Raw genomic sequence first — 18,510 nt, 5'->3', positions numbered from 1 at the left:
GCTTACTCAGACTCAACATGAGATATGCTTACTCAGACTCAACATGAGATATGCTTACTCAGACTCAACATGAGATATGCTTACTCAGACTCAACATGAGATATGCTTACTCAGACTCAACATGAGATATGCTTACTCAGACTCAACATGAGATATGCTTACTCAGACTCAACATGAGATATGCTTACTCAGACTCAACATGAGATATGCTTACTCAGACTCAACATGAGATATGCTTACTCAGACTCAACATGAGATATGCTTACTCAGACTCAACTGAGATATGCTTACTCAGACTCAACATGAGATATGCTTACTCAGACTCAACATGAGATATGCTTACTCAGACTCAACATGAGATATGCTTACTCAGACTCAACATGAGATATGCTTACTCAGACTCAACATGAGATATGCTTACTCAGACTCAACATGAGATATGCTTACTCAGACTCAACATGAGATATGCTTACTCAGACTCAACATGAGATATGCTTACTCAGACTCAACATGAGATATGCTTACTCAGACTCAACATGAGATATGCTTACTCAGACTCAACATGAGATATGCTTACTCAGACTCAACATGAGATATGCTTACTCAGACTCAACATGAGATATGCTTACTCAGACTCAACATGAGATATGCTTACTCAGACTCAACATGAGATATGCTTACTCAGACTCAACATGAGATATGCTTACTCAGACTCAACATGAGATATGCTTACTCAGACTCAACATGAGATATGCTTACTCAGACTCAACATGAGATATGCTTACTCAGACTCAACATGAGATATGCTTACTCAGACTCAACATGAGATATGCTTACTCAGACTCAACATGAGATATGCTTACTCAGACTCAACATGAGATATGCTTACTCAGACTCAACATGAGATATGCTTACTCAGACTCAACATGAGATATGCTTACTCAGACTCAACATGAGATATGCTTACTCAGACTCAACATGAGATATGCTTACTCAGACTCAACATGAGATATGCTTACTCAGACTCAACATGAGATATGCTTACTCAGACTCAACATGAGATATGCTTACTCAGACTCAACATGAGATATGCTTACTCAGACTCAACATGAGATATGCTTACTCAGACTCAACATGAGATATGCTTACTCAGACTCAACATGAGATATGCTTACTCAGACTCAACATGAGATATGCTTACTCAGACTCAACATGAGATATGCTTACTCAGACTCAACATGAGATATGCTTACTCAGACTCAACATGAGATATGCTTACTCAGACTCAACATGAGATATGCTTACTCAGACTCAACATGAGATATGCTTACTCAGACTCAACATGAGATATGCTTACTCAGACTCAACATGAGATATGCTTACTCAGACTCAACATGAGATATGCTTACTCAGACTCAACATGAGATATGCTTACTCAGACTCAACATGAGATATGCTTACTCAGACTCAACATGAGATATGCTTACTCAGACTCAACATGAGATATGCTTACTCAGACTCAACATGAGATATGCTTACTCAGACTCAACATGAGATATGCTTACTCAGACTCAACATGAGATATGCTTACTCAGACTCAACATGAGATATGCTTACTCAGACTCAACATGAGATATGCTTACTCAGACTCAACATGAGATATGCTTACTCAGACTCAACATGAGATATGCTTACTCAGACTCAACATGAGATATGCTTACTCAGACTCAACATGAGATATGCTTACTCAGACTCAACATGAGATATGCTTACTCAGACTCAACATGAGATATGCTTACTCAGACTCAACATGAGATATGCTTACTCAGACTCAACATGAGATATGCTTACTCAGACTCAACATGAGATATGCTTACTCAGACTCAACATGAGATATGCTTACTCAGACTCAACATGAGATATGCTTACTCAGACTCAACATGAGATATGCTTACTCAGACTCAACATGAGATATGCTTACTCAGACTCAACATGAGATATGCTTACTCAGACTCAACATGAGATATGCTTACTCAGACTCAACATGAGATATGCTTACTCAGACTCAACATGAGATATGCTTACTCAGACTCAACATGAGATATGCTTACTCAGACTCAACATGAGATATGCTTACTCAGACTCAACATGAGATATGCTTACTCAGACTCAACATGAGATATGCTTACTCAGACTCAACATGAGATATGCTTACTCAGACTCAACATGAGATATGCTTACTCAGACTCAACATGAGATATGCTTACTCAGACTCAACATGAGATATGCTTACTCAGACTCAACATGAGATATGCTTACTCAGACTCAACATGAGATATGCTTACTCAGACTCAACATGAGATATGCTTACTCAGACTCAACATGAGATATGCTTACTCAGACTCAACATGAGATATGCTTACTCAGACTCAACATGAGATATGCTTACTCAGACTCAACATGAGATATGCTTACTCAGACTCAACATGAGATATGCTTACTCAGACTCAACATGAGATATGCTTACTCAGACTCAACATGAGATATGCTTACTCAGACTCAACATGAGATATGCTTACTCAGACTCAACATGAGATATGCTTACTCAGACTCAACATGAGATATGCTTACTCAGACTCAACATGAGATATGCTTACTCAGACTCAACATGAGATATGCTTACTCAGACTCAACATGAGATATGCTTACTCAGACTCAACATGAGATATGCTTACTCAGACTCAACATGAGATATGCTTACTCAGACTCAACATGAGATATGCTTACTCAGACTCAACATGAGATATGCTTACTCAGACTCAACATGAGATATGCTTACTCAGACTCAACATGAGATATGCTTACTCAGACTCAACATGAGATATGCTTACTCAGACTCAACATGAGATATGCTTACTCAGACTCAACATGAGATATGCTTACTCAGACTCAACATGAGATATGCTTACTCAGACTCAACATGAGATATGCTTACTCAGACTCAACATGAGATATGCTTACTCAGACTCAACATGAGATATGCTTACTCAGACTCAACATGAGATATGCTTACTCAGACTCAACATGAGATATGCTTACTCAGACTCAACATGAGATATGCTTACTCAGACTCAACATGAGATATGCTTACTCAGACTCAACATGAGATATGCTTACTCAGACTCAACATGAGATATGCTTACTCAGACTCAACATGAGATATGCTTACTCAGACTCAACATGAGATATGCTTACTCAGACTCAACATGAGATATGCTTACTCAGACTCAACATGAGATATGCTTACTCAGACTCAACATGAGATATGCTTACTCAGACTCAACATGAGATATGCTTACTCAGACTCAACATGAGATATGCTTACTCAGACTCAACATGAGATATGCTTACTCAGACTCAACATGAGATATGCTTACTCAGACTCAACATGAGATATGCTTACTCAGACTCAACATGAGATATGCTTACTCAGACTCAACATGAGATATGCTTACTCAGACTCAACATGAGATATGCTTACTCAGACTCAACATGAGATATGCTTACTCAGACTCAACATGAGATATGCTTACTCAGACTCAACATGAGATATGCTTACTCAGACTCAACATGAGATATGCTTACTCAGACTCAACATGAGATATGCTTACTCAGACTCAACATGAGATATGCTTACTCAGACTCAACATGAGATATGCTTACTCAGACTCAACATGAGATATGCTTACTCAGACTCAACATGAGATATGCTTACTCAGACTCAACATGAGATATGCTTACTCAGACTCAACATGAGATATGCTTACTCAGACTCAACATGAGATATGCTTACTCAGACTCAACATGAGATATGCTTACTCAGACTCAACATGAGATATGCTTACTCAGACTCAACATGAGATATGCTTACTCAGACTCAACATGAGATATGCTTACTCAGACTCAACATGAGATATGCTTACTCAGACTCAACATGAGATATGCTTACTCAGACTCAACATGAGATATGCTTACTCAGACTCAACATGAGATATGCTTACTCAGACTCAACATGAGATATGCTTACTCAGACTCAACATGAGATATGCTTACTCAGACTCAACATGAGATATGCTTACTCAGACTCAACATGAGATATGCTTACTCAGACTCAACATGAGATATGCTTACTCAGACTCAACATGAGATATGCTTACTCAGACTCAACATGAGATATGCTTACTCAGACTCAACATGAGATATGCTTACTCAGACTCAACATGAGATATGCTTACTCAGACTCAACATGAGATATGCTTACTCAGACTCAACATGAGATATGCTTACTCAGACTCAACATGAGATATGCTTACTCAGACTCAACATGAGATATGCTTACTCAGACTCAACATGAGATATGCTTACTCAGACTCAACATGAGATATGCTTACTCAGACTCAACATGAGATATGCTTACTCAGACTCAACATGAGATATGCTTACTCAGACTCAACATGAGATATGCTTACTCAGACTCAACATGAGATATGCTTACTCAGACTCAACATGAGATATGCTTACTCAGACTCAACATGAGATATGCTTACTCAGACTCAACATGAGATATGCTTACTCAGACTCAACATGAGATATGCTTACTCAGACTCAACATGAGATATGCTTACTCAGACTCAACATGAGATATGCTTACTCAGACTCAACATGAGATATGCTTACTCAGACTCAACATGAGATATGCTTACTCAGACTCAACATGAGATATGCTTACTCAGACTCAACATGAGATATGCTTACTCAGACTCAACATGAGATATGCTTACTCAGACTCAACATGAGATATGCTTACTCAGACTCAACATGAGATATGCTTACTCAGACTCAACATGAGATATGCTTACTCAGACTCAACATGAGATATGCTTACTCAGACTCAACATGAGATATGCTTACTCAGACTCAACATGAGATATGCTTACTCAGACTCAACATGAGATATGCTTACTCAGACTCAACATGAGATATGCTTACTCAGACTCAACATGAGATATGCTTACTCAGACTCAACATGAGATATGCTTACTCAGACTCAACATGAGATATGCTTACTCAGACTCAACATGAGATATGCTTACTCAGACTCAACATGAGATATGCTTACTCAGACTCAACATGAGATATGCTTACTCAGACTCAACATGAGATATGCTTACTCAGACTCAACATGAGATATGCTTACTCAGACTCAACATGAGATATGCTTACTCAGACTCAACATGAGATATGCTTACTCAGACTCAACATGAGATATGCTTACTCAGACTCAACATGAGATATGCTTACTCAGACTCAACATGAGATATGCTTACTCAGACTCAACATGAGATATGCTTACTCAGACTCAACATGAGATATGCTTACTCAGACTCAACATGAGATATGCTTACTCAGACTCAACATGAGATATGCTTACTCAGACTCAACATGAGATATGCTTACTCAGACTCAACATGAGATATGCTTACTCAGACTCAACATGAGATATGCTTACTCAGACTCAACATGAGATATGCTTACTCAGACTCAACATGAGATATGCTTACTCAGACTCAACATGAGATATGCTTACTCAGACTCAACATGAGATATGCTTACTCAGACTCAACATGAGATATGCTTACTCAGACTCAACATGAGATATGCTTACTCAGACTCAACATGAGATATGCTTACTCAGACTCAACATGAGATATGCTTACTCAGACTCAACATGAGATATGCTTACTCAGACTCAACATGAGATATGCTTACTCAGACTCAACATGAGATATGCTTACTCAGACTCAACATGAGATATGCTTACTCAGACTCAACATGAGATATGCTTACTCAGACTCAACATGAGATATGCTTACTCAGACTCAACATGAGATATGCTTACTCAGACTCAACATGAGATATGCTTACTCAGACTCAACATGAGATATGCTTACTCAGACTCAACATGAGATATGCTTACTCAGACTCAACATGAGATATGCTTACTCAGACTCAACATGAGATATGCTTACTCAGACTCAACATGAGATATGCTTACTCAGACTCAACATGAGATATGCTTACTCAGACTCAACATGAGATATGCTTACTCAGACTCAACATGAGATATGCTTACTCAGACTCAACATGAGATATGCTTACTCAGACTCAACATGAGATATGCTTACTCAGACTCAACATGAGATATGCTTACTCAGACTCAACATGAGATATGCTTACTCAGACTCAACATGAGATATGCTTACTCAGACTCAACATGAGATATGCTTACTCAGACTCAACATGAGATATGCTTACTCAGACTCAACATGAGATATGCTTACTCAGACTCAACATGAGATATGCTTACTCAGACTCAACATGAGATATGCTTACTCAGACTCAACATGAGATATGCTTACTCAGACTCAACATGAGATATGCTTACTCAGACTCAACATGAGATATGCTTACTCAGACTCAACATGAGATATGCTTACTCAGACTCAACATGAGATATGCTTACTCAGACTCAACATGAGATATGCTTACTCAGACTCAACATGAGATATGCTTACTCAGACTCAACATGAGATATGCTTACTCAGACTCAACATGAGATATGCTTACTCAGACTCAACATGAGATATGCTTACTCAGACTCAACATGAGATATGCTTACTCAGACTCAACATGAGATATGCTTACTCAGACTCAACATGAGATATGCTTACTCAGACTCAACATGAGATATGCTTACTCAGACTCAACATGAGATATGCTTACTCAGACTCAACATGAGATATGCTTACTCAGACTCAACATGAGATATGCTTACTCAGACTCAACATGAGATATGCTTACTCAGACTCAACATGAGATATGCTTACTCAGACTCAACATGAGATATGCTTACTCAGACTCAACATGAGATATGCTTACTCAGACTCAACATGAGATATGCTTACTCAGACTCAACATGAGATATGCTTACTCAGACTCAACATGAGATATGCTTACTCAGACTCAACATGAGATATGCTTACTCAGACTCAACATGAGATATGCTTACTCAGACTCAACATGAGATATGCTTACTCAGACTCAACATGAGATATGCTTACTCAGACTCAACATGAGATATGCTTACTCAGACTCAACATGAGATATGCTTACTCAGACTCAACATGAGATATGCTTACTCAGACTCAACATGAGATATGCTTACTCAGACTCAACATGAGATATGCTTACTCAGACTCAACATGAGATATGCTTACTCAGACTCAACATGAGATATGCTTACTCAGACTCAACATGAGATATGCTTACTCAGACTCAACATGAGATATGCTTACTCAGACTCAACATGAGATATGCTTACTCAGACTCAACATGAGATATGCTTACTCAGACTCAACATGAGATATGCTTACTCAGACTCAACATGAGATATGCTTACTCAGACTCAACATGAGATATGCTTACTCAGACTCAACATGAGATATGCTTACTCAGACTCAACATGAGATATGCTTACTCAGACTCAACATGAGATATGCTTACTCAGACTCAACATGAGATATGCTTACTCAGACTCAACATGAGATATGCTTACTCAGACTCAACATGAGATATGCTTACTCAGACTCAACATGAGATATGCTTACTCAGACTCAACATGAGATATGCTTACTCAGACTCAACATGAGATATGCTTACTCAGACTCAACATGAGATATGCTTACTCAGACTCAACATGAGATATGCTTACTCAGACTCAACATGAGATATGCTTACTCAGACTCAACATGAGATATGCTTACTCAGACTCAACATGAGATATGCTTACTCAGACTCAACATGAGATATGCTTACTCAGACTCAACATGAGATATGCTTACTCAGACTCAACATGAGATATGCTTACTCAGACTCAACATGAGATATGCTTACTCAGACTCAACATGAGATATGCTTACTCAGACTCAACATGAGATATGCTTACTCAGACTCAACATGAGATATGCTTACTCAGACTCAACATGAGATATGCTTACTCAGACTCAACATGAGATATGCTTACTCAGACTCAACATGAGATATGCTTACTCAGACTCAACATGAGATATGCTTACTCAGACTCAACATGAGATATGCTTACTCAGACTCAACATGAGATATGCTTACTCAGACTCAACATGAGATATGCTTACTCAGACTCAACATGAGATATGCTTACTCAGACTCAACATGAGATATGCTTACTCAGACTCAACATGAGATATGCTTACTCAGACTCAACATGAGATATGCTTACTCAGACTCAACATGAGATATGCTTACTCAGACTCAACATGAGATATGCTTACTCAGACTCAACATGAGATATGCTTACTCAGACTCAACATGAGATATGCTTACTCAGACTCAACATGAGATATGCTTACTCAGACTCAACATGAGATATGCTTACTCAGACTCAACATGAGATATGCTTACTCAGACTCAACATGAGATATGCTTACTCAGACTCAACATGAGATATGCTTACTCAGACTCAACATGAGATATGCTTACTCAGACTCAACATGAGATATGCTTACTCAGACTCAACATGAGATATGCTTACTCAGACTCAACATGAGATATGCTTACTCAGACTCAACATGAGATATGCTTACTCAGACTCAACATGAGATATGCTTACTCAGACTCAACATGAGATATGCTTACTCAGACTCAACATGAGATATGCTTACTCAGACTCAACATGAGATATGCTTACTCAGACTCAACATGAGATATGCTTACTCAGACTCAACATGAGATATGCTTACTCAGACTCAACATGAGATATGCTTACTCAGACTCAACATGAGATATGCTTACTCAGACTCAACATGAGATATGCTTACTCAGACTCAACATGAGATATGCTTACTCAGACTCAACATGAGATATGCTTACTCAGACTCAACATGAGATATGCTTACTCAGACTCAACATGAGATATGCTTACTCAGACTCAACATGAGATATGCTTACTCAGACTCAACATGAGATATGCTTACTCAGACTCAACATGAGATATGCTTACTCAGACTCAACATGAGATATGCTTACTCAGACTCAACATGAGATATGCTTACTCAGACTCAACATGAGATATGCTTACTCAGACTCAACATGAGATATGCTTACTCAGACTCAACATGAGATATGCTTACTCAGACTCAACATGAGATATGCTTACTCAGACTCAACATGAGATATGCTTACTCAGACTCAACATGAGATATGCTTACTCAGACTCAACATGAGATATGCTTACTCAGACTCAACATGAGATATGCTTACTCAGACTCAACATGAGATATGCTTACTCAGACTCAACATGAGATATGCTTACTCAGACTCAACATGAGATATGCTTACTCAGACTCAACATGAGATATGCTTACTCAGACTCAACATGAGATATGCTTACTCAGACTCAACATGAGATATGCTTACTCAGACTCAACATGAGATATGCTTACTCAGACTCAACATGAGATATGCTTACTCAGACTCAACATGAGATATGCTTACTCAGACTCAACATGAGATATGCTTACTCAGACTCAACATGAGATATGCTTACTCAGACTCAACATGAGATATGCTTACTCAGACTCAACATGAGATATGCTTACTCAGACTCAACATGAGATATGCTTACTCAGACTCAACATGAGATATGCTTACTCAGACTCAACATGAGATATGCTTACTCAGACTCAACATGAGATATGCTTACTCAGACTCAACATGAGATATGCTTACTCAGACTCAACATGAGATATGCTTACTCAGACTCAACATGAGATATGCTTACTCAGACTCAACATGAGATATGCTTACTCAGACTCAACATGAGATATGCTTACTCAGACTCAACATGAGATATGCTTACTCAGACTCAACATGAGATATGCTTACTCAGACTCAACATGAGATATGCTTACTCAGACTCAACATGAGATATGCTTACTCAGACTCAACATGAGATATGCTTACTCAGACTCAACATGAGATATGCTTACTCAGACTCAACATGAGATATGCTTACTCAGACTCAACATGAGATATGCTTACTCAGACTCAACATGAGATATGCTTACTCAGACTCAACATGAGATATGCTTACTCAGACTCAACATGAGATATGCTTACTCAGACTCAACATGAGATATGCTTACTCAGACTCAACATGAGATATGCTTACTCAGACTCAACATGAGATATGCTTACTCAGACTCAACATGAGATATGCTTACTCAACAAAAAATTTTAACTATTAAAAGAGAACTTGACTGTAAAAATATTTACTACAGCATAAGCAAATAACATACAAAGCCTTCTTAGCAACCAGTCACATAAACTGTAATAGAGTCCAGCAGAATTTAACACATGCTTCACAGTTTATCAAACAGAAATATCATATAAAACCTCACATAAACTTTAACATACTACTGAAGTGTCACTTTTTAAAGCATTTTTCTAATTCGAGGAAATGAAAATAGGAACAAAAGCAGATTCATGATACATTTAGACTTACCACATCTTGCAGGTAGATTTTATTCTTTTCAAGAAACAGAATGTCTTAGAAATACAATAAGTTTGTTAATGAAGTTCTAAATAATAATAAACTATTTTGTTCTGGTTCTCAGTTTTCTAACAGAAAATCTGTTATCTAGTCACCTTGCTTATCTGAAGAGTTATAAAATTTAAAAGAATAAAACTGAATAGGAAAAACCATCAGGATTAGGATTTTTTTTTTTAGTCTCTCTGTTTTACATCAATAATTATTAAACTTTATAGTTAACATACAGTGGTAGAAAATTACCTTCCAAAAGCTGTGAACTAACATTAATAAAGTCAATTTTCTTTCTAAGATATCTCTGATTGAGTTTCCAGATACATGAAATGAAGGTGTTCTTTTCCGCTGTGCTGCTTGCAACCCATTTGTACACTTTGTCAAAATGCAAGTCAAATTCAGGACTCTCCTGCAGAAGATGAGATATGTTACAGGCTAAATGGTCAACTGATTCTCTGAGCAGCAAAGACTGTTTACACATTTAATTATTGAGATGACAGGATAAAAACAACATTGCACATATGCCAACTGATACATCAACTCTGGCACCCTGATGCACCTTAATGAAGGTGCTAAAACACTGAAAGTGAAAAACCAGAATCCACTCTATGAAGTCAGTCTTTTGTCAAGCCCAATAAGGCAACAGTAACACATAATACAGAGATCTGTAAGAGTTTCAACAAACATCTGACACTGTGGTCTGTCCTGAAACAGTCCTCAGAATGACTGATGCCATGTGTTAGCCTTCTGAAACTATGGTAGCTGGAATTACTGACAACATATACAACACAATTCAAGGAGACTTAGGGGAATAGCCAATGGAAAAAAAATTATGAGCATTTTATATATTTTATAGCTAGGGTAGTATTTGATAGCACTAAACAGGACAGAAAAGACCATTTCGTATTTCAGTGGTAAAAAATTACTAGAGAAGCATTTTCAACTAGATTTACTGCCTGATGCAAACATTACTTTGATAACTGAATAAAGTGCTTTTTCTACAGCTGCTTATGAACTCAGTATGGACTGTAACTAGTAATAGCCTTGCTTAAAGATCATATTACAAGCCTTTTACAAGGTCCAGCCTCCTTTTGATGAAAAATACTACTTCAGATACATGTTAAATTCTTACTTATATATAGTTTGTAAAAGCTACTATTGTTGCTACTTATTACTTATAGAGTCACTACTACCTGTAGAAGCAGGCTGCACATGAAACCACACTTGACAGGAAATAGTATTTCCTGTACAGCACCATAAAAGCAGTTCTGCTTTTTTCTGTAGCTTATATTGACAGATATAATTACCATACATTTCTAAACAAACAGTATCATTACATACAACTTGAGCTGTTACATATCTAGGGCAGGAAAGGCCTGCATCAAAAGCATTGGATAGGATCACATTTGGAAACCAAAATATGATGCACCTATCAACTTTAATTCTGATTTTCTTTAATAAGAGAGAGTTTGGCATGCAACGTTTTTTGAAAGAAAACTTCAAAATCTCTCATTAGAGTCATATATATGTTATAGCATATTTCTGAAAACAGTTACTGCATTCTGTTTTGCAAGAAAAAGCCCTGAAAAACAGTATACCTGTAAACAGAACCTTAATCTGAAAGAAGTAATTCTCTTAACATGGTATTTAGGAACAGCAAGGAAAAACCTTAAATCTAACCAACAAGTATGTGGATAGCTGAAATAACAAAATATATTTAACCTACACTTGGGGAGGGGGAAAGCAAAGAATTTTCAACTTCATTGTTTTCTGCACTATTCTTCCAAATCACCAGTTAACAGAACATAAAACCAGACATCATAGGACGAAGATTTTTCACCTCTGTCTGTTTATACATCTTTAAATGGTCAAAAATAAGTTGTTCTTGTTGTTCTGTGGAAAAGAACACCACTTTCTAACAAAAATGGCCAACGTCGTGATTCGGAGAACAAGTTTTAAGAGCTCACCTTCAAGATTATATACTGCTCACTAAGAATGTTTTAAGTGTCCTAGAAAAAAAAAGTTACATGTAGCTCAGTGTGATTAGTAAGATGGTCTTTTTTTTTTTAATAGAAAACTAAGCTTGGAGTGAAAATTTACTTAAGACTTGAAACAAAAAAGTACTGGTCCTTAGCACAAGCACTCTACAGTCACTGAGAGATCACTACAGTAAACAGGACAGATACTCAGAATATTGCTATTGAAGCATATCTACACCACTCTTACTCCGTTTTCCTGGGTTATATTCTTGGAAAGGCTGGAAGAAAATGCAGGTATAACCAGCCCAGGAATGTATCATCCAAATTCCTAATTAATGTGCTATCAGTCTAAGCTTTAGAGAAGTCAGTATCAAGGAAGTTAACTCTAACTTGGCACCAGGAGGATGTTCTGAGCACAGCACTGAAGTAAAAAAAAAAAGTTACACATACTTTAACAGCATCTTTGGCATCAACAACAGCAAGATCTCGAAGTGCCCATGCTGTCTGCCTTTTGTAGAAATCTCCCTTGTCAGATTTTTTCACTTTTACCACATTTACTTGCACTGGTCGTTCTGTTGTCACTGTTAAACGAAGTAAAAGAGTAATTTCAAAATGCACAAATTACTTTGTTTCTGCATTACTTCAACTTCCAAAATTAATTCTCTGTGGGGGAGACTTAATGATAATTATTTGATTAAAAGAGACCCTTTGAAACATTTTCATTCACAGTGTCAGTTCAGCTTAAGTCTGTCAACCAGATACACATCTCTACACAGCTTGTGAAGTAATGAACCCAATTTACAGATATTTCTTTGATACAGCGGACCTCAGACCATGGCCACAGGACTGACAAAACACAGAGTTAAGTGGAGATTGTCGTCAGAAAATAAATGTTTTATGATATTTCTCTGTGAAAAAAATATTCTAGCAAGCTAATTTATTGACAGAGTGAACCAAAGTGCCTAATTTTTTGAAGAGAGGCAATCTAATACACAAAGTCAAAGGAACACTAGAACTCAGTTCAGCTCTGTGCCTTTCCAGAGCCCCCTGCCCTGGACTCTACCCAGTACTCTATCACATTTTATTTAGGCTGATCACCCTAGATGCCTACCAAATCCCCTTTTCAGCACTATATAAAGCCTGCTTAAAAAGTCCAGCAGGCCCACGCAAATAATTTTGATTCTTTCATTTCAAATTACAATGTGATCTGGAATAAAAGTACAGAGGGTTTTTTTTCCTTTTTTAATAGAAGCAATAATGGAAGTGTAAGATACAACTGATTTTCTTCATTAGAAATGGAAGGCATCTGTTTTATATGGGGCAATGTTAAATATTGTAAATAAAGCTAACACAAATGTAAATGAATAAAAAAACAGAAGACAAGAAATATGGTGTGAAATTACTACATACCTGTGGCACACAAAAAGCAGTTTCTCTTCTTTTTGCCTGCTTTGCACACATTCACAATACTCAACAAGCGTTCGTCATTGGGAGTGAAGATATCCCTCTGTAAAGCATGCTTGATTGCAGTCATTTTCTCTCAGCTGAAAGGTTTTGAGAAGTCATAATACATTCAGGCACATTTAACATGCACACACAAAAAGAACCAGTCACTTACTTAGAGCAACTACAGTTTTTTGAAATTAAATTTTACAGATAACTTAATAAATTAAGAAGCATGATTTAGGTAGAAGACCAGCCCACTTTAGGGAAAAGTCCAACATAAAGCTCACTCGCTGTCTTATTTCAGTTAGACAACTATAATTTATCAACACTGGGATGATCCTCCTGCTTAATTTAATGAAGAACAAAAAGCTTCTTAGGAGTAAAGTGGAATGTGAGGCATTAACAAAAGAAGTTGAAATGGGAATGCAGAAAAAAAGACTCCCTCACAAAGCACTGGAATTTTAGAATGGGTATGAATGCCACGGATCCAGTAAAAATCCATGTGAAGACAGGTGAACAGAAAAAAACCCCACAGAATTTGACAGGATGGAGAATGTGAAACTAAAGTCACTACAGTGATGACCTTAAATGAAACTTAAAGTCTAGAATCCTTCAAATACATCTGAAACCTTCAATTGCATTTTCAGGACTGTTTCACCAAATCAAGTTTATACCTCGGACAAACCAAATTGAAAATAATGTTGCATTTAGTGGGAGAAGTTTTGTGTCTGGCTCCCTGCTTTGCAGGAAGATTTCTGGAATATATTCTGAATACAGTACATCATAGCAATCTTTCAATCCACCACTCAAATGTCACTATTCCAAAACTAACAAATTATTACATTTGCGTCTTGGTGTACCACATATACATCCTAATTCTCCACCAGAACAGGGGAAAAAAAAAAATCATTCTGATTCAGGATCAGTGTCCCTATATGCTTCCTCACTGCCTCCTCCCTTGGTATCATAAGAGAAATTCTAAATTATTACTTGATCCCACGTTACGAGAGTATTCTCAAGTATCATGCTCAAACAGCTTTCTTAAAGCAGAATACATACACCACATTCTATTTGGTAGCAAAAAAACAACCCCAAACCAACCAACCAAACCCAACCCAGTCTGCACTAGTTTTCCCAGGATACCTCTGTAAAGAACACTAGTTGTGGTCATCTGTTGTCAAATTCATCACTGCCGATTCCTGGAGAGTTACTAAAAAGTTATTAACAACATATGAGTGACACCATGTTTATAACCTAACTTTACCTAGGAAGCAGAAATTACTTTCTTTTTATAATTAATAAAAACAGAAGACACTGCAGAGGGCCCATGTAATAGAATTTAATAAATCTTTCTGAAGTTTTAAGTCAGATTTATCTTCTGGATATTGAAGTCTCTTTCATAAAAGCTTCCTTAGAACAGCTCCTGGAAGACACAACCATGGGGACAGATACAGACCCAGGGCAACAAGTCTCCAAGCCTCCAGAAACACAGCATTGGGTTTGTTTTATGTTTAAAGTTTTGCAAAAAGACCTGTTTGAGTGCTCTTGCCGGCTACGACATACTATTAAATGTAACAGACTGTTCTTTCTCTCTGTCCTCAAATGAGAAACTGGCAATTGTTACAGTAATGCAGAATAAAGAAATGCATCTCTGTAGCTAGAAGAAAAGGTTGTCTAGATCTGAAAAGGCCACAACACAATTTTGCAAAGATAAATCCATTAGGTTTGACTAGTTTGCTGCCTTTTCTTGGATGCATAGATTGGAGCTCAGAAATGGAACATTTCTTTAATTATGAAATTTCTTATCTAGCAAGGGAGTAACAGGTTATTTCAAGAAGAGAAAGTAAGCATGTACACTTGGTAATAAATCCAGACATTTTTTTCCAGAAATCAAGTCCTGACCCTGAATCCTGTTGCTCTAACCAAATGCTTAAAAATACAGACTTCTGCTGAAAGATAATAGACATTACTTACTCACTCTCATAGCCTGTAACAGCAAACACAGGAGATTGTACAGGCCATCAAGGACTGCCCTTTACACCTTCCAGTACACTGGCAGATACAGTTTAACGTCAATGACTTAGTCGCACACCAGATCAGACCATTAGATTGCATAAATGAGGTGCATCTGCCATTAACAGCAAAAGTACTTTCCTAGTAACACCCAAAAGTTTGCTTTCTAGTTTTTCTCCTCATTAGGAACAGTTTTCAGGTGATTTGCAGGAGGTAGAGGCACATAAAAGGAGGTAGAGTGAGACTGGGAGGAGAGAGGGGTTTGAGTCTGTTTGTGGGGTTTCCCTTCAAGTGATTTACCTCTGCAATAACAGCAGCCAGCTGCTGTAACAGAAAGCTGTTCAGATTTGGCGGATGCATTAACAACATGTTTGTTTAAAAACATTCACAGAGAGTTGTGATTTTCTTTGGCAATGCCTTCAAGTAAGTTTGCAACATAGAGGAAAGCATTTGTACTTCTAGCGTGTTCAATTATGATGAATAATATGCAGAGGTAAAATAAGACCAACATGAAATTAACCACACACCAAACAAAATAAAATCCCAAGGAAGTCACCAAATTCTTAAAGAGACTTCCGAAATAGATTTCAGTAAAATCACCTGGCTCCCTAACAAAGTGTGGTCTCATCCCTACCAGATTCTGGAAAATCGGAGGCATAGGGTGGGGGAATGGGACACCACCACCCAATACGCAAGATTGCACAGATGAATCACATAAGAAAAAAAACAAAACAAAAACCTCACCAAGCTCCAGAAAATTAAGTAACTAGCAATATTCACCATTCCTCACACTACAGAGAGATTGAAGGTAGATTAAAAAGAGTAACACTTAAAGATCACATTTCAATGTCTTTATTTAAATATGGAAGCTCCAATATTACTCTGAACTTGTGCCTTCAAATGCCACAGTTGCATTAAAAACATTAGTATACGTCACATCCTACACCGCCTGATGCTGAGATGATATATGGAGATAAATTTTAGGTTGGATTTTTCTCCTGGAGATGCCTGGGTTGCTTGCTCTGGCAAACACACAGATGAGACAAAAACATTCTCTTGGTGTTTGAAACAGAAAAGGCACTGACTTTCCTTTTAGTCTTATGTCCCACTATGCCTCAACTCAGCTGGCCACCACCACATCCCTCATTTTAGGCAATCTGGCAGTTATAAAGATTAGTAACCCAAGGCTTTGAGAAAACAAGGGCAAACATATCAAGCTGGGATCAGCAGCATCAAGTGTACAGAGCTCAGGGCAACCAATGAAATGCTATTTATACAACACCCCTATGGCAATGTAAAACTCCATAGATTCTGACTAACAATTTTCTTCCCCTTTCATCAAATGCTGGGCCCATCTTTTTTTTTCCCAAATTGCATCAAATGTTGTCATTCCTGTTACTCTTCAACGGGTGACAAAAACACACAAGACACCGACAACCTGCTGCACTTCAGAAATATCCCCTTTCCTTCCTGACTTAGGACTTTCTGCTCAAAGTCACATTCATACTGCTGCAACTTGCTGACTCTCCCATTTCAGTGCTAACACAAGTTGTCCAAGTTGTGCAGAATACACCTTTCACATAAAACAGAATACACTAAACCCAAGATCAAAGACTTTCTCTGACATATAGTCTAACTTCTATTACAAACTCAGCCCCCTTAGTCACAGCCACCAAAACTTTCACAATGTGCCAGGACCAAGCACATCATTAAGCTCTTCACATGTGAATCCCGCTGTCCCAAAGAACACAGAATTAAGCTTAAAGAGCTGGAGATAAAGCTGTTTCCTTAAAAAAAATGCTTCAAGTGAGCTGAAGACCACACCAGTCTACACAATCTTTTTAGACATTGCTGCACTGGTGTTTTTCCCAGTAATGTTACAGACAAAGCCTCAGCTACATGAGATCTATCAAAGACCTCACATCACAGACGTAGCCCGTCCAAGAAATACACGGAAGAGATTCAACAGAGCAATCTGGTAAGGCTACCCAGTGACCACTGCTTAGCCTCTCTAAGTGTGCCAACAGGAAAACATGCTACTTCTGCATCCCATCCGGTTAAAACGTCAGAACTGTAACGTCCCCGGGAAGGCCGTTCATAGTCAAAAGTCGACCGATCGTTTAACAGGAAAACTCAGAGTTACTTATAGCAGCATCAGCCTCCCAAGGGCCCGTCTGGCACCGGCTTCACCGCCTCCCACCTGCGAGTCCTGCAGAAACGGCCCCGCAGACAACCCTCCGCGCAACCGCCGGCAGGAGACAGCCGCAGCCGCGGGGCCCCCCTCCCGCCACCACTCCACACCGAGCCCGGCAGCCCGGACACGGCCAAGCCGCCCCGGGGCGACCGGTGGGGCCGGGCCCCGGAGGAAGGAGC

The 18,510-nt window shown here is 38.2% G+C and overlaps 1 protein-coding gene across 6 annotated transcripts in view; it reads right to left on the bottom strand.

Moving 5' to 3' along the window:
• EXOC1 (exocyst complex component 1) overlaps positions 1-18,510 on the bottom strand; it is a 59,509-nt gene that overhangs the window by 40,827 nt on the left and 172 nt on the right. For all 6 annotated transcript variants that reach the window (XM_074904838.1, XM_074904840.1, XM_074904843.1 and 3 more), the window contains exons 2-4: positions 14,089-14,222; positions 13,129-13,259; positions 10,949-11,108 (exon numbers count right to left, since the gene is read on the bottom strand). In XM_074904838.1, the coding sequence (XP_074760939.1) occupies positions 10,949-11,108; positions 13,129-13,259; positions 14,089-14,212 (415 nt within the window). In that variant the 5' untranslated portion in view covers positions 14,213-14,222. The remainder of the gene's footprint in view (positions 1-10,948; positions 11,109-13,128; positions 13,260-14,088; positions 14,223-18,510) is intronic.

This window comes from Athene noctua, chromosome 4, assembly GCF_965140245.1.
Source record: "Athene noctua chromosome 4, bAthNoc1.hap1.1, whole genome shotgun sequence".
Classification (NCBI taxonomy): Eukaryota; Metazoa; Chordata; class Aves; order Strigiformes; family Strigidae; genus Athene; species Athene noctua.
This window is presented reverse-complemented; position numbering and strand designations above follow the sequence as displayed.